Source organism: Corvus moneduloides, chromosome 1 (genome assembly GCF_009650955.1).
Source record: "Corvus moneduloides isolate bCorMon1 chromosome 1, bCorMon1.pri, whole genome shotgun sequence".
NCBI classification, from domain to species: Eukaryota; Metazoa; Chordata; class Aves; order Passeriformes; family Corvidae; genus Corvus; species Corvus moneduloides.
Window position 1 is genome coordinate 35,214,882 of NC_045476.1, and position 26,221 is coordinate 35,241,102.

At 40.2% G+C, this 26,221-nt stretch overlaps 1 protein-coding gene across 4 annotated transcripts in view; it reads right to left on the bottom strand.

Annotated features, from left to right (window-relative positions):
- Positions 1 to 23,654, bottom strand: part of SEPTIN7 (septin 7) — a 79,656-nt gene extending 56,002 nt beyond the window's left edge. The window contains exons 1-3 of one of the 4 annotated variants that reach the window (XM_032105107.1): positions 23,339 to 23,654; positions 7,454 to 7,458; positions 4,658 to 4,760 (exon numbers count right to left, since the gene is read on the bottom strand). In XM_032105107.1, coding sequence (XP_031960998.1) covers positions 4,658 to 4,760; positions 7,454 to 7,458; positions 23,339 to 23,342 — 112 coding nt within the window. In that variant the 5' untranslated portion in view covers positions 23,343 to 23,654. Of the gene's footprint in view, positions 1 to 4,657; positions 4,761 to 7,453; positions 7,459 to 21,712; positions 21,718 to 22,522; positions 22,525 to 23,338 lie in introns of all 4 variants that reach the window. The other 3 variants (XM_032105115.1, XM_032105119.1, XM_032105125.1) reach the window with 3 other exon arrangements.
- Between the last annotated feature and the right edge of the window lie 2,567 nt (positions 23,655 to 26,221).

Here is a 26,221-nt window from a genome sequence, read left to right on the forward strand (position 1 = left end):
GCTGCTTTTCATTTACTTATTCCTCCTATCCTGCAATAAATGATTTTGTTCCTGGCATTAAAATTGAGGGAGAGTGAAGAATACATACCTGTGAGTAGCTGAGTCTCTTGGTAGCACTGGTTGTCTTGATAAATAAACTGCTCCAGAAAGGGAACAAGTGAAGAGGGTAATTCTAATCAGAACACGATGCATCAGCAGAAGATACCAGTATTAAACCAGTCCAAGCCTTCTTCAGTGAACGTTAATAGTGGCGAACAATGAAATCAGGGTGTGCTGCTTCTTTAATGTAACTTCAAGTCTTGCAAAATACAGTTCTTTTCTTTGCATCCATGCCAAAAAACCATGTTTAAACCAAAACACTTGAGCGTGCATATAATTACAAATTAAGCACTCCAACAATATTGCATGGCATTTTCCTTTAAGCTGTAATCTACAGGTGATCTACAAGGCTAAAGCGACAATTTGAAAACAAAACCGACAATTTACTATAGCAGATGTTTCAAAACAGCTTTCCAAGTCAAAGCTACCAAACAGTTGCTCAAGAACTAGGAATTGCATAGAAAAGTCCTCTGGAAAGCCACTGAACTGTAAGTGTTCTGTACTTTGGAAATCAGGCGACTTTAAAAAAAATAAAACCTACAAGTCCAACTTCTAATGCAAACTCATGAAGCCTGAACACTTTGAAACATGTACCTCTAGGAAAAGTCACCACAGACATACATTAGTAAGTACATAAAGTCCATAGGAGAAAAGAATTTTTTAAAATTATTACTTTGTTATCTACTTGGGTGTTGGTTCAAATCACGTTGCCAGCGTTATTTCAATACAAGAAAAACAAAAGAGGGATTTCCTGACTCAGTGCTTAGAAGGAAGATACACTGAAAAGTAACTATTTGTTCCACACCTCATATACACTAAAACAAAAACACACACCCACTACTTAAGCAAGTGTAATTATACTAATAAACAGACAGAACTGCAATTCCACAATTAAGACTTTCTTTAATTGAGAGTTACTAACCACGGTATTACTTCTGGAAGTTTTCTTTTCTAAAGCACCTGACTTAAACATGTACTTTCTTCCAAAAAGTACAAACCATACAGCAGAGAAATACAGAGAATACTCTTCGGATTTCAGACAGACTAAATATTTATGTAAGGTTCTCAAGTGTTTCAGCAACTATCTTCTACATGAAGAGATTACACAAGAGTATGAAGGAAGCAGGCTACCAAGGCAAACTTGACATTTTTTCCACTGCTGAGCTTTAATGCTTCAGATGTAGACTTAGTTGCTTTAAACCACTGCTTAAATGTCTTACTTTGAAAGCCATCAAGAATGGAGCTCAGTTAAATGCATATTTCTGCCCACTTTGTTATATCCTCAGAGGAGGTGCATGTGAGTTTTTATTCTGCAAAATCAACTTGTTGCAAAAGCAGCATGATTGAAACTACTACTTGAGAATAACTAACATGAAATTGTCTCATGAAGATTAAAGACAAATCAACGAAAACTGATTAATAAGGAAAACAGAGGGCTATCTCAGTCTTCAGTTTCTCAAGGAAAGTTTATAAACACTAACAAAAGAACCAATACAACTTAGAGAAAACAAACACAGTTTGAGATAGAAATGTCAAAATGTTTATTATGGCTAAATAATACAGAATAACACCAGTTTCTATTAAGGTTTACTTTTCAATGATTCTTAAAACATTTAATACAAAAAAGGTATTTTGACATCCACTTTTTATACCTGTATGTGTGCAGTTCATAATCACTTCAGCCCTTAGTTATATTTAATATAAACATGTAACACCTGGAAATCAGCAACTACATTTAGAGAAAAGAGCTCACTAACATTACAAGCCTCACATTAATCCTACCAAGTCCTGACTCAAAAGAGCAAGTTACACTGTCCACATCAGTCCAAAGCAATGCCACCAACCAACTTAGCTCAGATAAGGAGGAGAAAACCTGTTCCAGAAACCATTCTCTAGGCTATTCAACAACTCGGCCTTATGCATGCCCACATTTAAATGCTTACTCTCCAACTTCACTGGCGCAAAGAAGAGCAGGAAGTCACCACAGACTGCTATGGGGCAGCTCCATCAACTCCAGGGCAATGACAGTAACCGGGGAAATACGCATTTCATGGAGGACATTCACACTTTAGGCACAGGAAATGTTCTGCAAAACTCATCTACTTCCCTGCAAAAATTCTTACTGGAAACATCAGATCTGTTTGATGCTATACTTCCTACTTGCTCAATCATAAAAATCTTACACTGTTAAACTGAAAACAGAATTGTTTCTACAGCAGTAGAAACACACGACAGCACAGCCATACTGGCAAATCCCCCCCAAACACTGCTCCGGTGAATACTCATGCTACAGATTCCAAAGACAAAAAAGCCAGATGTAACACTATGCACATCTATTAAGTTTAACTGATAATTCCAGGCTAATTGTACAACGGGAAAACAGTTTCTATACAAATGCATTAGCCACGATATCAAGCCTCATGGACACCTGAAAATAGCTGGACACAGAGATCACAGATCCCAAACATGATTTGTTCTCTTCATTATACCTGTTTAGCAACCACAAGCATTGTTTTTCTCTTTCTTCCTTTCAGAACAAATGGGTAACACACTGACACTGAGTACCTCCAAACAAAGCATAGCCAGCAGATCAGTAGTTGTGCAATCTGCAACAAAAGGTAGCCATGCACACATGACTCTTAGTAGTAGAAAGAGCAAGAGAATGTTTTTTATAATCTCCAAGAGATAATACATCCAGTATTCTTATTTTTCCAGCAGTGACCATACACAGATAAGCACTACATTCTAACTTTTAAACTTTACCAAGCAGACTATAGATAATTCCATTTACTATTACAGAATTGTATCATTATGTCAGCTAAAGACTACACACCAAGTCACACCACACTACTTCACAGGATGAATACAGCAATAAATAATTACAATTCTAGCAATCTACTTGCAGATTATATTACAGTGTTTACCAACACAAGTGATCAGTAATACAAGAACTATTTCATCTTCATATTTAAAAACACGTTTTTTCACGGCGTACTATTACCAGGCACTTAATTTTGAAACAAAGTAATTTCTCTACCCCACCCCTTCTCAAATGTCCCCAGAGTACCAAAAGATCAGCCATCATTTTGTTTAAACACTCACTGTCAAGTATCTGATTTCTATACTTGGGGATCAAAAGAAGAGAATTAGTGGGTTTTTTAATTTAGGAAAATACTGCCACATCTCCTAGTAAGCTTCCAGACAGTGGCACAAATTTCCATGCAAACAAGTGAAGTCTCAGTAATAAGCACAAAAATAGTAAAACTAGTCAACATCTCATCTTCAATCTAATTTTGGACCAATTTTTCTTCTTGAGGGTCACAATCTTCTACAGCTTTCCTAAATATAATTGCTTTAAACTATACTACAAGGTAATTTTACAGACTTTCTCCAGTTCTAACACATCCCTACATCTACCACTTATGAAGACAGTTTCATCCCTTCCTCCTTCTTCTTACCTATCTGTAGATAGCAGAAAACCAAATTTTACTTTAGACTTAGCAGTTTTGTACCAAATAATGATATGTACTTGGATGCTAGACTATAAAGGAACCTGTCATCAAGTTCCATAAGAAAAATTTTAAAATTCTAGCTCACTTTCGTAATGAAGAGATCTACAATGAGCTTTCACCAATTTGCCCTTGATTTCTAATTCTGTCAACAGTATTATTATGTTACATGCTACATGTACATAAAGTCTGCACAAGATATCCATTGTGCTGACGACAAAACAAAGGACTATCAAGCTAGCCAAATTACAAAAGATAAAGCCAGATAACAAAGTGACAGATGGCTATTATAAAACACTTCTTAAACTATTAGTATTATTTTGCTCATTAGCATGTCAAAACAGGGTCACATACCCAGTAGCGTCAGTTACACACAAATGTACCCAACTTTACTAACAGTCTATTATCATAAAAGTACTCAAAAGAGCAAGAAAAAATAAAGACATGAGATGTCCCAGCAGGAAAGATGACAAATTTGGGTCATCACTGAAGCCTAAATGAACTGTTCTGAATGGTATTACTCATTCCTACTAAGGATAATTTCCTATTTTCTGTAGTCCATAGGGAACAAACTGTTTACATTTGGTTTTCTTTGCAACCAAACAAACTAGAAAGGTTTGTTTAAATAAAGCTTTGATTTTTGGTCTGTGGCCACAGAAATGCAGGATATACAGGATCCTACTGCCTGGTTATGTACAAGTTTTGCTGTGTTGCACTCAACCACAAAACCAGCTCTTTTTTATTCAAATGAAAATCAAGTTCAAATTACTTCTGTCATACTTGCAAGTAGCATTTTAGACAAGATCCACACCAAACTGTTTTCTTACGACTGTATGAACTGTACAGTTCTCATAATTTACTCATCTCCTCACCAACTTGCAGACCAGACACGTTCTTTTTAATCAACCTAGATTTATCAGTCTAGCAGGGGAAGATCCATGTTTTCTCATGAGATCATGCAAAACATACTTACATCATTATCACAGATTTTAAGAACTACGTCAAAACATTTCTAATGATCAACACTCAAAACAAAGAAACAAACTTACCTACTACCATGAGAGTGAATTCAAAACCTCTCTTCACAGACTTTCGGTAAACTTGATTTGGAAGATTTGCAAACCCCACATATCCTTCAAGGTTCTTCTGTTGCTAAAGCAAGAGATATTCAGGAAAGAAAAAGTTAAAAGGAAAGCACGTAATTTCTTAGTTGGCTTGTATTCTTAGTTATTGAAATGTTCACTTCATTTTCACATTTGTAGAAAAGTGCTATCTACCCAACCTCTGAACAACCCAAGCTGTCTACATTCAAGGCAGTGAAATGAACTGCAACAAAAAATAAGAAAAAAAAATTTTTTTGACTGGATAGCCAAAAAAAATAGCACAGAAAGTCAACTATACAAAGAGTATTTTGAGCAAATACAATTGTCGTATTATGACTGTTTGTACAGGCACAAAAGTGTGCACGTGCAAACAAATTAAAACAATCAACTTGTTACCAATGCCCATTTGAAACACAGGCCAGCAGTATGAATGCACCTTTCCTGTACTTCCAAGTCATGGTGGTACTGCCTCAGCATGATGGGAACCAACCTGACACCTCTGCTTCTGAGTCACACATCTGGAGGCCTTCACATTAAACCCAGACCTACGCTAAAGCAGCATGCCTTGCAACAAACTCTCCAAAAAGGCAAAACTTCAGCTGTCTTGTACTCTGAAAAACCTACCCAAAGTAGTGCCTACTGGGAAACAAGGGAAGAATTTTGGATGTTAGCCATTACTTCTTCCCACCACACTACTGAAAATGCTGGAGGTGCTTAAAATGCCTCCTCCTCACTGTACTAGACCCAGCAATCTTTCAAAGATCAACTCTGCTACCTTTGCACTACTCTTCCAGCACAATCCTGCAACTGTTTGTTTATTAATGCAGCAGGTCTGAGGATTGTCTTATGAGATTGGACAGTTCAGACATTTTCCAAAGAATCTGAAAACACTTTCTTGAGACAAACGTCTACTTAAAGCAACACAAGGCAATGCTTGTCATGGAGCAATGATTTCAGCCTTTAGGCTTTATGTCCATGCGAAGTTGAGAGGATGTCATGTGATGATGATACTGCCTCAGTTTCAGAGTTTAAGAGAGCTGTATATATCCACACAGAAGAAGTCCTGTCTACAAGTTTAAATTCCACTCCCTAAAATTATCTTCATGAGCATAGAGGAATTCTAAAAAATAATTTGTAAAAAAATTTTTTATTACAGGCTCTATTGCCTCAGAACTTCTCTGTATGGGATACAGTATGGTTAATTTAAGTTTGGTATATGGTTGACTCATGCTTATTTTGAAATTTTTTCTTTCTAAAACTGACAGAGTAAGCAATGCAGCAATAACTCATAGAATTTTCAAATAAAAAAATTTTGTTTAACTAAAGCAAGGATATAAAACCACTATTACCTTTGAAGCATTGAATGCAAGAAGAACTAACCTCTTGGCAATCCAACAGCACTAGTCAATGAATGGACTCTCTGCTTTAAGCCACACAACTGATTTCTCCATTTGGCAGATACACTATTAATCTCAAACAAAGCTACACCACTGCAAAGATTAAGTTAGAGGTTCAAATTTAAATATACAGAATGCAACAAATGTTATTACTTCTCTAGATGTAGGAATCTTTGCATCGTGTCATCAAAGAGCTTTTTTAAAGCAGTTTTTTTTTCAATATAGCCTTTGGTGCAGCTATAATCTCATCTGAAAGGTTTTAAAATATTTTAAAAATCAGCTAGGAATTTAAAATCCAAATATTTGTTTTAATCTTCCAATCTATTACTACATGTAAGGAATGGAATTTATCACAATCTAAAGCCCTGAGCAGAAGCCAATGCTTCAGAGATATTACATGACATGCAGGTCAGTGCTTTTTAAGATATTAAAGAGCTGCTTAACAGCGCAGGTCCTTAATAACCATTAAGGATATGGAACTGCTATTCATCCTACCACATATTAAATACGTAATCACAGTCAGACACTCCTAATAGTTCTATTTGTCAACCACCTGCATTTTTCAGTATCTACATAGCTTTTAATGTGTGTCGTGCTTACCAGAAACAGCTCACCCCCTCGTTAGCGAATTCTTCTTTTGTTTAAAAGAATGGGTTTCCATATAATTCTTGTCTTGAACTAAAGTTATTTCTTTTCCCTTCCTCCTTATATAGACCTCCACATTTAGGATAGTTCTACTCCTAAGAACTTTTAGATCACTGAGTATGAAATGCTAAAAAAGAACAGATGGGATTTTTTGGGTTGTTTGCTCTATTAAGTGGGTCTACAGTAATTACACCCACAATTTTAGATAATGAAATATAAAGGGTACTAACCAGAAAGATCAAGATATACTGGACATTAATGCTATGTTTAATGTGAGCATTTGTCATCAATAGGAAAGAGCCTTTTAAAAAACTGCAGCTGGATGCCAGAGTCAGATTTCTGGTATACCAACTCAAACTGAAGATTTCAACATACTGGTTTTTAAATGGTTATATTTGTTCATAACATGCTACTTCTAAAGAGACCAAAACAAATTAGGAATTGAGTTTCTTTAATTCCTGCAACAGCTTTTAAAAGAACTCAGTACCTTTTTTGTAAAAGAATTGACTTCCACTGTGTTGAACATGGTGCCAAATGAGATCTCATGTTTCTAATACTTATACCTTCCCCTTAACTTTCATCCCCTCCTGATTTTCAACCAGCTGCTACCTAAGCTCAATTTTAGTTAATCTACTAAAAAACTAGCGTTGCTTCTATTTCCACATTAGCTGTAGAACATCCGCACCAAAGTAATACTTACAGCTACTTTGTAAACAACACATTTCCAACATTTTCAGGATCGAAGATGTCAATAGAATACATCCAGAAGTAGTCCAGTAAAATGATGAATTTGAACCATAGCAGCAAGTCCATACAGGTGCAGCCGCAATCCAGAGAAGAAACAGGGGCAGTGTGAGAAAGAAAAGAAAAAGTTACTTACATTTGATCAAAGTAACCCACAATATTTTCCATCTAGTATGCTCAGTATACAACATTTTAAGCAGAATCACAGAACGGTTTGGTTTGGAAGGGATCTTGAGGAACATTGGCTTCTCAACCCCCAGTCACGGGCACAAACACCTTCCGTTAGATCACTCTGCTCTAAGCCCCATCCCACCTGACCTTGAACTCTTCCAGGGATGGAGCATCCACAATTCCTCTGGACAACTGGTTCCAGTGCCTCACCACCCTCACAATAAAGAATTTCTTCCTAATAGCTAATCTGAACCTATCCTCTGTCAGTTTAAGGCCATTCCCCCTTGTCCTCTCACTTCATGCCTTTGTTAAAATTCCCTCTTCAGTCTTCTTGTAGGTCTCCTTAATTTACTTTGTTAGTAACCTTAATTTACTTTGGATTATACATAAAACAACCTTTCATGGTAATATACTACATGAACTCCAGACATTTAATGAGCAATACAGGTAGTTATACAATAGCTCTTTTTACTTCAGTTATTCAACATGGTTTTTGTTTGCCATACACTATCTGAACCTGCAATGGGTTCAAGAGTGTTTCTTCTTCTGAGGTGTTCACCAGAATACATAATCTCATTTCACCACACTACTCCATAGTATTTTAGTGTGGAAAAGGTAGAAAGAGCAAAGTCATCATCACAGCAAATGTCTCCCAGGATTCTGTATTTCTAAGTCACTTTATACATTCAGTGAACAGCACTGATTCACTTCATTTGCAGCACTGAGCACTACAGCACTGTTGCAACCTTGGGCACAACTGTCATGGTTCAACAGCCAGAAAATAAAGAACAAAGTAGGGTGCACAAGTTAAAGTGTCTGTTCAACAACATCTAACTCTGTGCATGACAAGAGGTCTACAACAGTTCTCCAACGCACCACTTACAATACCTTAACTACAAAGCTGTATCACAAAGATCCTTTAAGTTTGTTTGTCACTAAACATCTTCCCACGCTTGAGTATTTCAAGATATTGATACCAAAAAATAAGTGGAAAAAAAAAAATCTTTATAGCAGATCTGGCCAGCAGTTAAGATGCTTCTGCACCTTAACATCTAATTTTTTAATCAATCCCCTAGTCCCAGAGTCTGAACCCATTTTTAGAAAATTTACACTGTGATGGAGACTGCAGATCAAAGTGGCACTGAAGTCCCCTTCTGCTTTTCTACCTAATGCAATATAAGCCCTCTGTTTTTACAGCTCACTTCATGTTCTATCAGCATCCAGAGCCGTAACAGCTCAGCACATTGGGTACGCTGCTGCTGCACTCTTCTGAGAGGACAAAAAAAGCAAAGCACTGCTGATCAATGCCAGTCCTTCTCTGTGCCCTGCAGAAGGGTGGCACAAGATGCTCTGGAAGGAAGGCAGATGCATATGCAGCAGAAATGGAGCATGCTGTACAAGCTGGAATACAACTGATAACTGCAAATCCTGCGGCAGTCCCAGTACTCAAAGATTTTAATATCAGCCACCTTAAGTACTATATTACTATCAGGTATCATGCTGCACATCACTGCTTTCATCTTCGAAACAAGGTAACATTGTCAAGCACTAATTCACCAAGCACACAGAAGGGCCTCCTTCACCAGACAAAAGCAGTACTGTTTCAAAACCTATCATCCAGCAAGAACAGCCACATGGGTCACACCAAAGTTGCTGCCTTCAACAGTGGCCAGAAACATACATCTAAGGTAGCACATACAGCAGGATAAACAGAGCAGTGTTTCTCTAAACACCTCCACAGTCACCAAAGATCTATCTCACAAGCATTTAAGATGGGGTTATTTCTTCACTTAAACAGCATTTGACCAATTTCTCTTCCACGCACATTCTTCTTATCATCACAAAAAACAGCATCCACAAGAGTCCCTGTAGCAAGCACTCCCTCTGTACATTGTTAAAAAGGAGGACTTTATCATTTCAAAATTACATCCTGTTAGCTTAACTGCTGAACAGTAGTATCTTCATTGGAAAACAGCCCCAATCATCCATCATACTGCATATAAAAGAAGCCATTTCATGTCTCCTGCTGCTCTTATGTAACTCTAGCTCTGTACTCTTCTGGAGAGGCCAGGGCAAGAGCTGCACACACAGTATCCAAGAGGCAAAACACTCACAGATCCAATGTCTGATCATGTGCTATCTCTTACTCTCTGATTCTTTCTTACCAATTCCCAACATGTAACGAGTACTGAGCTGATGACACTGAACTGTACACAAGACCTCACTCCTGAGCTTTAAAAAATGTTCACAGCTTATCACTGAACATGCAGCACAGCAGTCCATATCTATCACTTTACATTCACTCATGCTGCATTCCAGCTATTATTTTATATCAAGTCTTCTAATATTTGTATGTTCTTGTAGTTGTCAGCCATCTTGGATCTAAGCTAGCACAAACGAAGGCAAGCCATACAATTATCAATTTGGCCTTAGCTGACTTCCAATGCATCCACTCTGTGTACTCCATGTTGCTTTAACGGAAGTTTCCCTCAAGCAAAATGTCACAGCCTGCATAAACCAGCTGCATAGCTGGTATTTTTGGATCCATCATCTGAATCAATGAATTAACAGTCAGAAGCAAACTGCTCTAACTATGCAAATGAGTGAAAAGAGAAACAAGGCATCAGTGGCTTCCCGAGCAGTTCTAAGGGAGAACACTGATAAAAAAAAAACAAACTTTTTTTTTTTTAAATACGTCTATCATCTTTATCATTGCCCAGACACTGTAATTTACATTTCTCCTTTATTCTCGGATGATTGTGTCCAGGAATGCTAAATTTAAAGTCATTCTTCAGGTATTACCATCTGGGCCAAAAGATGACAGTCTCTGGCCTAAGGTCCTGTGCCTGACAAAAGAGCATACCTTATCCTTCTGATCAAGAGGAGATGGACTTCCAAGGTGAGCTAAAGCCATTTTTTACCTCTGTGATGTGCAACCTGACAGTTCAGCTCACACTCAACACGCTTAAGTGCAGCTGCTGTGCACTGGTAGCAACCAGCAGCCTGTAATATGATGTTATGAAAACTCTTCAAGGATTTATGACATAGCCAAACTAGCCGCAAATATTAATGAAGACAGATGGAGAGAAAAGAGAAGACCAAACAGAAAAGCAGTGTGACATCGGGGAGTCACTGTCCTTTCCAAGCAAAGCTGGCTTTAGCACTACTCAATCAACTTGTTCTAAGAGAAAGAAATACTTTTTTTTCCTCCAGTGACCTCCTAGGGAATACTGTTTTTTAAAGTACCCAGAAGCATCACAGAAAACCCAAAAATTGTTGAAATCTGACCACAACATAAAATATTAAAAAGGGAAGATATCTCCTACATTTGGCATATGATAGCAGCGTTTGTTGTCATCAGCAATGAAAAGAAAAGATGGTCATTTCAAACTCATTTCACACAGCTGGAACCAGGAGCACCTTCTGAACACAGTATTTTTTTCTACAATTTACATTTGTTATGGTGTCAATTTATTCTGATAAGGTATCTAGATGTAGGGCAAGTTTTCTTCATACACAGTTTACTTTGAAAATATGTCAGTGCTGCTAAAACACAAGAATTTGCACCTGCTCTAACAATGATTTCAGTAATTAAAATAATCTTTTTAGAACTTTTAGCTAAATTTCTGCAAACTCTTTAGCCACAGTATTTCTATGCAATGTCCTACTACCATGCTGTGAGTGACCAGTTTGATAGGTTCCTAGTTTTAGGCAGAAAGACTATAAACACTGTTTACTTCTATTTCCTCCACTATCCCTGACATGGCAACTTTTTATTGTCTTCTTTCTAACATTGCTAGTTGTTTGAAGTCTCTACATCAATAAAGAGAAGCCCCCCAAACTTGCAAGAAGGCCTTACCAACATCTTCAAAACTCCTTTAAATTTTCTACAGTTTATCAAACTTTGCATTTTTTTCACTTCTCAATATGGAGGTAATACATAAAGAAAACAAGTGAGACATCTTCCTATCTTGTCCTCCCACATCCCAGAGACAGACGGCAACTGCACATCTTGCAACTTACAGTTTTTGTTACTGCATTCTTAAAATAGAGGCTTCAGGTAGCAGTATTTAGTGTAATAATGCTCCTACAATCCATGAGCACTTGTTAAGACAATATGTAGTACCTTAGCTTTGACTTTTTTCTCTACAAAAATCCTTAAGATAAACACAATCCATATTAAAAAAAACAACCAACAGAAAAAAAACCAAACAACAAAAGAACAAAGTATGGAAATAACAATATAAAAGGGAAACTCATCAGATCTATTTGCAAAGTTAAACTTAAACTGAACATCTATGAACACGTTTTGTCCTTTCATTATTCAGAGTAAAGTAAAAATATTTGCTGGATCAGTAACATCTGCTGTAATCTGCATGATGGCAGTCTAGCACTGATGGAAAGGAAATGAGCACTTCTATTCCCTCAAACAGACATCAGCTGCAGTCTTCCTTTGCAAGACAACAACTTGATTTCCGAGTGTGAACTGAGGGTACGGCCTACATTAGAGAAAACAAAAAAAATATTTTCATAAAGGATTGATAAAAAAGAAAATCCTTTCAATGCATAACCACAAATAAGAAATGAGGATCTCTTTCAGTGTCTAGCAGCAATCTGAATAAGTCAATAATTAATAACTTCAAGCACTGATCCGCTGAATGCACTAATTCAACTGTTCCTCAAAATGTCACTAGGCATAGTGAGTGAGTATAAGTGAAGAACGAGCTTCAGGATTCTCTCTTTTTTCCATACCAGACACTATCATTTGGTTTATTAAAAATAGTGCTAAAACATGTGTGATGTCTAAGAGCAAAAGGATTCTGCAAGAAGGATTCTGCACTGTAAAGACCAGAGAGTAGACAGCATAATCTGTCTGTTGAGCTGGGCGCAGCAGCATATCCAGGAGGAAAGCAGAAAACTCCAAAGGAAAACAAACAGGATGTAGCAGGCACACTGCTAAGCCTTAAGTTGTCTACTAAAAAGAAATCTGAGAGACTTCAGAGCCAGTGTACAATAAACGTGCACAGCAACTATAGCCAACACAGCCAGTGCTGCACTTCTTTGGGCAGCCAAAGTGCAAGAAAGCAGACAACTACAGAAAAATGAAGCCAGTTAAGTATTTAGAAAAATAAAACTAATTATAGATAAATGGGGGGAGTGAAGGGGCAGAGAGGGAGGAAGGTTATCCAACTATAAAAGCAGGCCTGTATAACTAAAACACACAATATTAAAAGTTCTACCCATGATGACCCTACAAAATATTCAGGCCAGCCACACATGTTGACAACTGTTTTGTAATCTTTCAACCTCCACTGGAATTAGCTATACAATGAATTCCTGGAAAATAAGGTAAACCATTTTTGCAATTTAAATGAAATTTTTAAGTACAAGAATACAGTTTGAAAGCTTCTTGAGTTTTTGTGCATTTTCCCCTTTATTCTGGCTTTAAAAAAACCCTCAGTTCACCTGCAGAGAGCAGCACATAAACCACCATCAGACAGCAACTTGCATCCAACTGAAATGACCAACTCGGAATCGCATTTGACAGTGAAGTGACCGATTATCTTCCACTCTATAAAGTAGGGGTCGAAATGAAATGGTAGCTGGGGACCTGGTGTCAAGAACAGCATCAGATCACGCATCAACCACACATCACTCGGTGCATCGATCACCACTGTTAACCTCCTTATCTCCTCCTCCTCAGTTTTGCTATCCTTGAATGTTTATTCCAATACAAACACTGAACCAAGGGCTCAAGATGAAAGCTACAAAAGAAAAAGAAATTTAAAAAACCGAACCAAACTAACTGTGGAAGATCCCTGGATACAAAGCCTCCAAGGCAAAAAACCACACTAAACACAAACAACCAACTCCAACAAGATTGAAAACGAACTATCCGTTATTACACTTCATATTTAACATGTTTCTTGCCTATTTAGCTTGCGGATATTTCCCAAAAGACATATAAATAAAAGATTTTAAATTAATTTAAAAAATAACAAACCCCAAACCAAAAAAACCCCCCAACAACCAATACCAAAATGGTGGCACCTTTCAGTTTTATCTCACACTATTTTCATCTCCTATGACATCAACTAAACCATGGGTTTGAAAAGAGCCATCTTTAGGGAAATGGAAATTCTCCCCCAAGTAAATTAGTGCCTCTTACATGGAGACCATTTCAAGAGTCTCACTTAGCACTGGAAACACAGTAGGAAAAAAGCAACAAAGCACAGTAAGTATTAAGAAACATAGTAACATGTCATGCTTTGACATATCCTTTTCACCTAAGTCACTGCCAAGCATTTTTCAGTTCCTTCAGGTTCACCTTAACACCGCATTTTCCTTCAAAATTTGCATACAGCTCGATCAGTTAACTCAAAGATTCAGCTGGTGGTGATCAAAAAACCAAAAAAGAAAAAAAAAACCCCAAAACCTCAAGAACAAGCCCAAACTGATTCCCACACCAAATCCCTGGGTGAAGCAGCAGCAACAGCACAGGCATCTCATATGTGCCCAAGCACAGAAGTCAATTGCTCAGAAGAGCAGATTGCTGCAATCCAACTGGCAGTATTTCAACCAAGGCACTCTGAAAAAGGCATTTGCAGGTGTGCACTTTGCACTTCCTTCTGTTTGATGCCTTGAATCCTCAGAGAAATGAACTCCCCAGCAGCACATCCCATTCTCCCTCCTCATCAAGCAGCTGTAAGGATGGCAGGACAAGAAATTGCATTATTACATTTCTAGCCCAAAGGGCTACTATCAGATCTAGTAAAATTTCTTGAACATGTAGGTGCAGAAATGCTAATGAGAGGTGAATCATTCATGCAAAAATACTCAAGTACATTCAACACAGTCTAAATGAAGCATGTTCCCCTTAAAGAGACAAATTACAGTATTTCATCCTGATTCTTCTGTTAACGTGGACAATTCTCATTTGAAAAGTAACTAGGGTGAAGGGCTTTTACCATACATTTCTGTAGAGCGGATGCAACTCATTCCAATATGGAAGTCATCTCTTTTCTGTATATTCATATTTTCCTATATTAGTATCTATGCTTAACTCCTTACCCTCGGCCATAGAGAAGCTTTCAAAAGTCCTGCAGGTTTCACCAAAACAGACATTTCGAGCTAAAATTCTAAGGCACATAACCCTGTCCCTTGTTTTTTGAAGTTTACTGCAGTTTTGTGCAGTAGCAAACTACCACCACAGAACAGTGAAACACAAATACTTCTGAAAACACCAACTCCTCCATCTCAAACAATTTCTTTGGACAAAATTAAAACATATCTTGCGACTATCTCAATTAGCAAGGTGTCACCAATGAATCGTTTAAAAATGTATTTTATGAAAAGAAGCATAGTGCTAGTTTAAAGTTAAGTTACAATATTTATTATGACTTGAAGCAGGGTAGGTATTTCTCCACAGCACCCATTTTCCCCCCATGAGAGCATATTTTAATGACACCAAAATACAGAATTGAGGCTTTTTAATTATAAATTGAGTTTTCATGATATGCTGAAATCATGTTCATTTTTGTGTTTCAATACTTCTACTACAAGGTTCATCAAACCTTGAGAGTGGTCCTTAGGGGTATTACTACATGACTAATAGTTAGAGAATTTTACCTTTTAACTATTTCCACACTGAGTTCTCTATTTAGAATATAAAGAATTCTAATGAGACCAAGATGATTTAAAAAAGACACAGGTGTTATTTCAAAGAATTATGCCAAGTCAAGTATTAAAAACCTCTCCATGTGTTAAATTTAGATGTTATGAAACACAGCTGGCTGGCTGCATTGTTTTTAATTATCTTTATTTTTAAGCTAGAGAGATACCACAGAAAGATAGCTCCCATTATAATTACTGTGGATGGAAGATAGTAAGTAAAAGTTAAGATTGTTTCCCTGTGGGTTGCAATAGCAACTGATAAAAAGAATGGTCTGTATCGACAGTAAAATTCATCATCCAGGTTTAATATTAAGATTGTAACAATATAGAACTGGAATAACTGCTATTCACCTGTAGAATAGTTTGGCATTTAGAAACCCTAAAGTTTTATTTCATTTATTCTACGTCAAAAATTTGATTTTTAACTTGGTGTTTACTGCACACGTTTTTAAAAGAGGAAAGCAACACATCTGAGAGCAACCAAATCACCAGCAGTCAAACTACTTTGGGTGACAAAATTAAAGACTGTAAGGAGTGAAGCCACAGCTGGATTGTAAACCATCCCAGTGATTAACAGCACCAAAGCTGTTGGTTTCTCAACTTCCCAAGTCCTTTTGTTTTTGGCTTTAGTGAGGAAGCTGGCTATGAAGAGCATGCATTACATGGTCCAACATGTCTACCAGCAGAGCAGCTATCCTGCATGATTAGCCCTGCCAAATTTTCGAGTGGGAGTTAAATCCTCTCCACACCTTGCTGCCACACCAGAAACACAATTCAAAGCAACAGGAAACCCGGGCTCATTGCTGATGCCCACAGCGACAAAGAACTGAACATACCAAAAAAGAGTCACGTTTACCTAGGGGGACACTGGATGCCTTGCAGGCAAATCACAAGGTGAGAAGCCAGAGACACAAAGCCGGGGCAAGTGAAAATCATTAAGCGACCAGGTTAGAGGCCATCCATTGAACACTTCTTCACAGAAGCTGTGTCTTAAGCACTTTCAAAGTCTTCTCCAAATCAACTCTTGCATGTCTTTGGACAAAGAAGATGTCAGTGACCCTTCATTACTAACATACTGACATTCAAATAACTTAACTTGGTCTGCATAAAATACTGAGTATTAATATAATTTTGAACTGACCAGCTGAAAGTTTCAACTGTTCAAGAATTCTGAACACAACAAACCTCAAAAGACCTTCTACAGAGTCCCTGTTATTAAATACATGAAAGGAACACCACCACCCAGCTCAAAAATTAACTTGCTCAATTTGAAACTGCTGGTAAGGAAAAACTCCCTGCTGAAAATCCCAGCTTTCCTTGCCAAATTTTTATGGGATGGGGGCTCATTACCCCTACTTTCTCCTCCTTTCAAGCATCTAGTCTTCAGCATTGTTTAGAACTTGTAACATTCAGGCATTTTTTCTTTAACTGACTGAAAAGCAGATTCCTTTTATTCACAATCCTCAACTGTACAACAAACAACCACATACTATGGTTTTTGCCCCAGTCTCCTGAAGGTCTTGTTCCTCATTGCTTCAGTCTCTCACACAGAAACTTCAGGTTCTTTCCACTGCACTGAGAACTTACTGGTTTGCAGATGTCCACAGAACTGCAAATAAGAGCACTGAAGGTCACTATTTGGCACAGCTGAACAGTAGGAGGTGACTGCCAACTTCAGTACCATACTGCAGCAGTTTGCAGCCTATTCTCCGCTAAGTTCTCCCTCAACTAAGTGCTACAAAAATAAAGAACACAGAAGGCAACAGGATGGCTTCTCTTTACCCATCATCAAGAGATTACTCAGACCTTGAATTTCACACCATCTGGCAAAGCCTCCCAAGAAGAAACTAAGATAATCTTGAATCTCTTGGTTTGTTAGTATACCTTTAGTGACTACAATTAGGATGTGTTTGTTTCCAGAAGCAAGGGATGGGGAGAATTAAGAGAAAAGATTTCTTGTCATCAGTCTACTTTGGAAATTTTCACTGTCCCAAATGTGAAAGCATTATACTACATTTGAGCCAGCATCTGGAATTTTACTACAGTATATACTGGTAAGATCACACATTCAGAAAAGCCTCTGCTGTCAGAAAGCTACCACAGAATTACATTTCTCCAGCAACAGCTTTTAATGCCTCACAAATGCCTTTTTTTTTTTTTCTTTTATAACAGGAAGCCAGCTAAAACTGGTATCTCAACTTACTTAAGATACCATCACAGTCAGGTCTGGTCACGACTACAAGACCCCCTGCACTGGAAGACTTCTCCAGCCATCACTAATGAGGACCTTAGTTTTGCAAATCACCAGAAAAGTCCTAATTCTAATATACTATTACCATAAACGTCATAGGCAATGATTCAACAGCCCGTAATAAAAAGCCAGGCACCTCACCCCATTCACTGATCAAGGAGTAAGCAACAGGAGCTGAAACAAAAGCCATTAAACTTTGCCCACTTGTGTTTATCCTCAGATAAGTCACCAGCTCTCACCAAGGGGAGAGTACTACATTCTCAACCACTAGCACTAATTCCTCCAACAGGATACAGTCTTCCTCCTTCCCTATCTCAACCACTGATAGAGTGGAAATAAACAAGTTGTACTACTAGATCAACTACCACGTATCTCTGTGCCTTGGGCACACTAACACAGCAACTGTCAGCCTACGTTAAGATTCAGCGTTTGGGTGGGAACAGAAAATCAAGCTCTCTTCTCTTTGCAGCAGCACCATGTTACACCAGTCTAAAGCACACGCTAAACCGAGGCTGTATCTCACTAAACCAAGATGATCAGCTGAAGTTCCATCTCTTGCCTTGAGCTCACTTGCATTTCTTTTTCCATGCCAACACTTCTGCAATCACATAGTATGAAAGGTTCAGGGAACTCAACTAATAGAAAGAAAAATCGTCTTGAAGAAGAAAAAACAGGCAGACCCTGTGAGCTGAGCTCCATGAACTGACTCACTACTGGGTTGAAGGGGCACGAGGGTGGGCAGAGCAGAATTGCCTCCTTTCAAGCAGCTGGCCAACATTCACCCAGGAACTGCACCACCAGGGGTGAGCTCAGGCTGCCCTCCTATCAGTTCTGATAACTGCACAACATGGAACAAGTGAGATTAGCTCACACGCCCAGCTGAAAACTACTCTAAGGTTAACTTTCCATTACATCAGCAAGCTCATCTAATCACACCACTATATGAACACTGGAAGCTTTTCTACACTGTATGTAGAAAAAACATACAATCAAGACAGGATTTTTCAACTGCAGTCCAGTTATGTATCAGTGAAAGCTATAAAACCACATGGTAAGGTTCTTACAAAAGAACAAAAAGGAAAGCAGAGGACACTGACGGGCACACTAGAATTTCCTGCACACTGTGACAGAATTACACATAAATGAAATTAAAACATTGCAACTAGCCCACACTGGAAGAGGCTTCACTTAAGCTTTATGTTAATGTTAACGTAACCATTCTTGGCAATTTTGACCACCTCACTAGGTCAAGTTTAATTTTATTTAGAGTTCAACTTGAATCATTACATGAATAGTGTTTTAAAGGTACAATATATAAAAATACACAATATTTAATGCATTGTTCTTCTAAGAATGTACCTGCCCATAATTCAGTGACAACCACTGGCAGCAGTACCAAGCTTCATGCCATCTTAAATTTCTCTCAGCATCAACTCCAATGACCTACAATGCTTTCTCAGACAAATGTCACTCCAGAAATTCTGCCATCAAGGACTTCAGCTGCCTTTCTGAAAGGTTTCTTTGGAATAACACCACTGTATGACTGACTGATTTCTGCATATATTGACTGTTTTGATTGGAATTTGATAAACTACTACTTTGTAGCTCAACACTCGCCAACGATGTTGAAGAGCACACCTCATATACCTAGTTTGTACTTCCATTTTTCTGGTCGTTCTCCTGTCATGCTTTACCCCACAGCACTGGAAAAAAAGCCTCATATGGGCTATTCTCTGCTTTAAGAGCACACTTCTAAAGACCACTGTCATCCTTTGATCTTTTTCATGGTCAAACAAAAGAGCAGTCTAAAGTAATTTTGCTTTTCTTCAGGTTTCACGTATTTTGTGAGTATGATGCAATCTTTCCATTTAAAAAGCTCTATTTTACAAGTGCCAGACCAAAACTATGTGCTGTATCTTAATATTGATCCCCCTAGAGCTACAATGGGTCATGGGAGGAAGAAATCTACCTAATGTTTTAATCAATCCTTCCCCTGGTTGTCAACACCTTAAGTATCCAGATTAAAAAATAAGAAGCACACAACTATTAATAGTTGTAAGTAATAAGAGTAATAGTAATAATAAGCAAAAAAAAGGCAATTAAGAAAAGCTGTATCTAGAGGTGTTATTTTCAATGTTGACCAAAAAAACCCTCTAAATCTTCTGTGCCACTAAGAAATAATTCAGTTCTACTTTAGTTTCTCAAGTGCTTCTGAATGAAGCACCCAAAGTGATTTTGTACAGCAATACCGCTTCCAAAATTATTTTCAAATGTGTACTGAATGTGTCACTACATTAAATGACAGAAATGTGGCGTGAAAACAGCCACATAAAGAGCCATTTGAAAATAAGATACAGAACTATTCTGTTCCCCATGAGTGGCCTCAAGAAGGGCTGCTGGGCAGTGGCTCTGAGCAGCAGCCCTGCCAGCCCATGCGACCAGCAGGTTCCTGTAAGGCACATTTGAAGCGTGGAATAGCACCGATGCACAAAAAGCAGAAGATTAAGTGGCTGTTGGGGGAAGGAAGTTCAGGATGCACATCAGAACAAGGTTTAGTCAGGCGTGTGTTTTACATTGCTCTAACTCAAACTCTGTCAAAAGGAAAGTGGATACACATTGGCCTCTGAAGTGCTTATGAACCTACTGGCTACATTTTGATTTTTAATGTACAGTAAGGATGTTGCGGCTTACAGGAGTTTCACAGCCGTGTCCACGCAAGGAAGGCAACACCTGTTTTTTGCAGGGCTGCTGCATTAAACTGAAGTTATGTAAGTAAATGCTGACTTGGTTCTTTCCTATTAAAAAACCCCACAGAATAGAAAAGAGCTACCTGATGACATGACAGAGCTATCAGTATGCAACCATTAAAACAGGGCTGGGAAAAAAATTGACTCATCCCTGACATACATGAAACTCACTCTGGCAAGGTGAACAGGAAGTCACTGGTTTCTGTGAACTGAGTTCCTGGCCCTTGCAGTTGAGAAATGCCTTCACCTCACTTATGCCACCCTCCCCACCTCTGCAAGACATCTATTCCACAAACATCAGCTCAAGACATTCAAAGGCTCCTAGGGAATAGTTTGTGACCGCCTACAGTTTAACACTACCCCAAATTTGAATTACTAATTTAAACGAGGCTTAACTAAACTACTTAAATGGTGACTAAATGCCATTCTAATTACAGAGCACACATTTGCAATTAACTAGCTCAATTTCAGGAGCTGGAGCACCAACTTACAGAAAACAGAACGTCGCTCATACATACACATCTCTGGTCTAGACAGGTTAAGTGAATAGTCTGGCAATAAACTGAAGCTAAAATTGTGTGTCATACTACAGTTCTACATACCACAGTTCTCTCTCCTGCACCTTCTCTGAGGCAAATTTTCCTTCACTGACTCTGTTTAAAACGAGGTTTTGAATCTGCAGCCATTATATTTCATAACTATTGTTGTCTTAATGGGTATTCTAAGGTAGTAATAAAAACACCACCGCAGCAGCACTGAGCTACCAGAACTGCACAATGTTGAGCACACGAAGTATGAGCCTGCCCCATGGAAGAGACTAAGTACCACTAAGTTGACAGCCAGGTCAAGAAAAAAAACCAATTCTGCTGTGCACATTTAGACATTTCTATGAAAGAAAAAAAGCAAAAACTATTGTATTTTAGCTTATAAAGCAGACAAATCCGATCCTTTATTTCTGCACAAGATAAAGAGTCAAGTTTTTATCCATATACACAGAAACACACATGCACTAAGTATATATCTGAAGCACTGCTTTAACTGAGACCAGTTACTTGTCCGGATGGGTAAACAGAAGGAAATGCTGTAAATTATTATCAGTGCATGGATGATATGCACAGTTCTTGTTACATCTGCTTCAATATCAAAATGACTTGAGTAACAACCCCCTCTTCCATAGCAGCAAACACAGAACAGGTGATGTTTTTGGATTCCAATTCAGGTTCCAACACAGACACGGTAGTAATTGACCTTTAAAGCAATGGCTTCTTGAAACCCACTCTCCTAAGGTAAAAAATTTCTACTTATTGATTTTTGCTATTCGCGAGTCAGCTTAAAAAAAAATACGGAGTCATGCAAAGTCAGACTGAACAACTGCTCCTGTGTTCACAAATCAACAGCCAAAGATGCTAGTAATTCCACCAACTAAGCAGGTATGAAGTGAAAGATGCTAAACACTACACAGAAATACATCTTCCCTTATGTCTTAAAATTTCAGCAGGCAAAAGCTTTACAATGTATTTAGAATTATAAAGAAAAAATAATACTAGCTTGATATCTCAGTGAAAGTTCTAGTCATAAATTAAATTATCATTTAGCACTGGAAAGATATTACTACAAAAAACCTCACTTCCATAAGAAGGTATGGTCTACCTTTTAAGCCCAGCTATATAGCAGTGGCCCATCTAACTTTCATGGGACCTGAACCTGCGTAATTTACATGAATTGATATTTTTTTGGTCATGATATTAATACAGACCATCGGTATTTCTGCATATGGAAGCATTTCTTTCACTGAACATAACCTGAAGCCACTGCCAATCAGAGGGAGATTACAATGGCCATGAAAAAACATTCAGTGAATGGGTAGTTGTGACAGTCTTCTGTTCATATTTCATCTGCAGGAGGCGGCACACAAACGCAGAAGATTCCTGAACGCTGTCTTTTCTCAGAATTACATTTGAACATAACTGGTTCAGCGCGAACAACTTCACGCTAAAATAAGTTTAGCTGCTTTTTCCTTAAGTCGCCCATTAAAAAAATCTTCGTACATAATCGCCCCTTTTCCCAGCCACCCTCCTGAAACACTAAGCACTCCTCCAATTTATTCTGCAAGACTAGTTCGCTAAGCGAGCGGATCAAACAGAAACTGCTCAAAAAGGCGTTTCACACAGACTCCCGGGACAGCTGTTTGTAAATTGTAATTTCTACTTTCTCTTTTTTAGAAACGATCGGCCGAGGCCCCGTCGGGCTGCAGGGGCAGGGCCGGCGGGGCAGCGCGGGCGGGCGCCCGTGCAGCGGCCAGTAAAAGCCAGATCCAAGAGACATAGAGCCCTCCAAAAACGCCCTAAAGGAAAAAAAAAAAAAAAAAGACAAAAAAAAAAGACAAAAAAAAAAAAAGCAGGAGAAGCCAGAAAGCGAGGCGGGCAGGCGGCTGGCGGGCTCCCGCTGCCACACACGCTCCCACCCGCGCACGGGCGCCCCCTTCCTTCCTTCCCCCTCCTCCCGCGATTCCAGTCCCACCCGCTCCTCTCCCGCATATTTGAAAGGCTGCTTTAATTCCTGCAGCAGCAAATTCCTCCCTCCCAAATTTGGGCGCAAAAGGAGAAAAAGGGGAGGAGGGACCAGGATGGAGGGGGAAGGGAAGAAAAGCGAGGGAGAAGAAATATCTCCGGCATTCTCGCCGCCCGGCTCCCCAAGCCCCGCGCACGCATTATACAATTTCGGCGAGGCAGGAAGTGACTGAGAGGGGGGTGGGGGGGGGAGAGGCGGTGGTGAGGGGCGCTGGAGCCGCATCTGAGGAGGAGGAGGAAGGCGGGGGGCGGCCAGAGGGACGGGGGGCCCCGCGGCGGGGCCACCGGGATGGGAGCCTCGGCGGTGCCCCCTGTATCCCCCCCCCCCCGCGCTGCCTCTCAGCCCACCCATCGCGGAGACCCCACGGCCGCAGGCTCGCACTGTCACGGCCCCTCTGCCGCGCCTCGGCCCCGGGTTGGAGACTCACCCATGGCGCTGGCCGGCGGCGGTGCGGCTGCCGCTGCTGACGCTGGGCTCCGGCTGGCTGCTCGTCCTCCCGCCCTGCCTCCCTCAGCCGCGGCGGCACCGAGCGGGCCGCCCCCTCCTCCCCGAGCGCCTCCCGCCAGCCAACCCGGCGGCGATTCTCCAACGCCCCCTACGCCGATTCCGCCGAGGGGCCACGGCCCTTCCGCACACAGCGCCTACGCGCTCCCGCAGCCGGACGGACTTAGCGGCTCCGCTCCCGCCGCCGCCTCCGCCTGCTCCTCCTCCTTCTCCCTCGCCGCCTCCGCCCAGCTCCTCACACGCTCCCCGCCCGCCTCTCCGAGCACGCAGCGGCTTCCGGCTCAGCCCCTCCGCCCGGCGCGGTCCCCACGTCTCTCCCCCGCCCCTCCCAGCCCGGGGTCGGTCTCGCTGTTACTTCCTCCCGCGCCGCGCCGGAGAACAGAGAGACCGCTCGGAGGCCATTTTGAAGCCGGGCGCACGCTGCGGGAGCGCGAAGGCCGCTCGGCGGGCGGGTCGGCTCTGCCCGGATCAAAGATGTCCGCCGGGCTTAGCGCGCCGGGCAAGGCGGTGGCGCCGCCCCCTGCCCGCGCCGGGGCCGTGCTCGGAGCTGCGCTCGGAGCCGTGCTCGGAGCCGTGCTCGGAGCCGCGCTGCTCCGTGCGCGCCTGGCGGGGCCCGGGGCCGCTGCGCCCCGTGCGGCTGCCCGCCCATGCAGGTGGCGTGGGGAGAGGCCGGCGGGACATCGGGATGGGCAGGGCGAGCGAGGCCCTCCAGCCGCCCTCATCCCTGGGGAGCCTCGGGCTGCGGCACTGCGGCGCTCGACTGTCTGCTCCCCCCACGGAGTCCTGACTGGGTGCTCAAGTACCTCGTAATGAATGAGGACTCATTGAAAAACAAACAAACCCACAACCAAACCATTTGAAGGCAGCTGGTGGCAGGCACTAGCTAAAATCCTTCTAGGGGCCCGGAGGGATGCTCGTGTGCCCTGGGAATCCCACTGCCAAGCCCTACCGCCTAGGCTGGTCTAGCACGTCCCTGAGACCCTGAATTGGCTCCTCGGAAATGCTGTTGCCAGCTGGGATAAACGTCCACTGCAGTACAGACGTGACATGGGAAAACATGGACTCCAAGAGAGGCAGAAAAATGCCTTTTGCTTTTCCTATTCCAATAAAGCTCTCAATGTTGTATTTCCATTTTATGTTTTGGACAGGTATCTGTCCAAAGGCTCCAAGAGACTCTGGGGTTATTTTATGCCCAAACTGGAATACTGGAGACCTGTACTTATGACGTGCGATTTGAAACTTAACATACTTTCTTTTGTGTTAGGGATTTTCAAGTATGGACCTTTCCTGGCCTTTTCTTTCACATGAGGCACAGTGCAGTTCTCTAATAGGGAAAGGTGGTTGGCAAAAAGGTAAAATTTCCTGTTGATGAATGAATGAATTTACTGTTTATTTTATAATTTCTTGCTGCCGTTATTAAAAGTACGCCTTAACAACATGTCCAGGTACTAGGAGGATGAAAATAGCAATTTTCATTTCAGCAGCATACAGAAATTTATCAATAATGCAATATTTCTGTATATAGAGTCAGTCATAGCCAGGCAGGCAGGAGCAACAATGCAGACACTAAGTTTGCCTTTGTTTCTCACAGAATTCCATCCATTTCTTTCCTAAGGTACAATTTTTTTTTCTTTTTGGTGCATTTGATAAACAAATACTTTTTATGACAACAAGGAAAATGCATATTCTTTTCAGAAAGGTATGCAGCCCTGCACAATGTGGTTCATCACTGTTTAAGAACTGGAAGTGTTACAATATATTGTGGTTCTTGGGTGCCCAAGGGAAAGAGATTTTTGTTATGGTTGGTCACAGGACTGCCAAATGTTATCTCATAAATCCGTGTCTTTCACAATGGATGAGGTAAGAAATAACCTTTTTTTTCATTCTGGTTGCTTTAGGTGGTAATGTCTATGGCAATGAGATGTAGCTACATTGCTTTTGTGGTTATTTGAATACCAAAAAGAGACATTTTACACCACAGAAGTTGTTCACTGAATGCAAAATATGGTCCCCGCAGCTCTCCCATAAAAATACATTGTGGAAAAACAAACAATACAAATAATACTTGTTTTCTCTCTTGTAGTAAGGGCTTCAAATTGCTTGAAAACATTTATCTTGGTTTTCAAATATGTAATGTTGAAAAAATAGCATGTAACTGATGGGGATATCTTCAAGTAGGAAATCAGGATTTTGGGGAATTCTCTTTTAAGTTAAATGTTACTTTGTGGATTGATTGTTGGAAAAACAAAAGCGAACTTGCACCTTTGAAATCTACTGCAAAAGTGGCACAGGCTTAATGAGGAAGCAAGATGCAAGCCAGTGGGTTTTATGTGAGGTTAATGTCCCATTTTTCTGGGTTGTGAATAGCAGTGGGGGGGGGTGTCTCTTTTCATACAGCAATTCACAGGCTTCAGAAGATTCTGCAAAATTGTGTTCATTTTGAGAAATAAATGCAAATGGGTCCTTGAGGTTTGAAAAATACTGTGTTCTGTGTACAATATAATAAATCCAAACTTCTTCCATTCCTGTAGTGATCTTCAAAAGTAAAGGCTTCACTAAATATGTCATTGAACTTTAAAAAACCAAACTTGACAAGTAAATTTCAGGGTTCTGTAGATTCTATTTATTTGATTCAAAGATGGAAGATACAATTTTGTGACTGCTTTTTGTGAAATTAATAAAGAACTTTGCAAACTTAAATTTAGGACGCTACCTGCCCCCATCTCTGTCCCTCTTGTCTTCAGATACAGAAACAAAAAACACTCACCTTATTCAGAAAATCTGCTAACTAGGGTTGCCCCCAGGT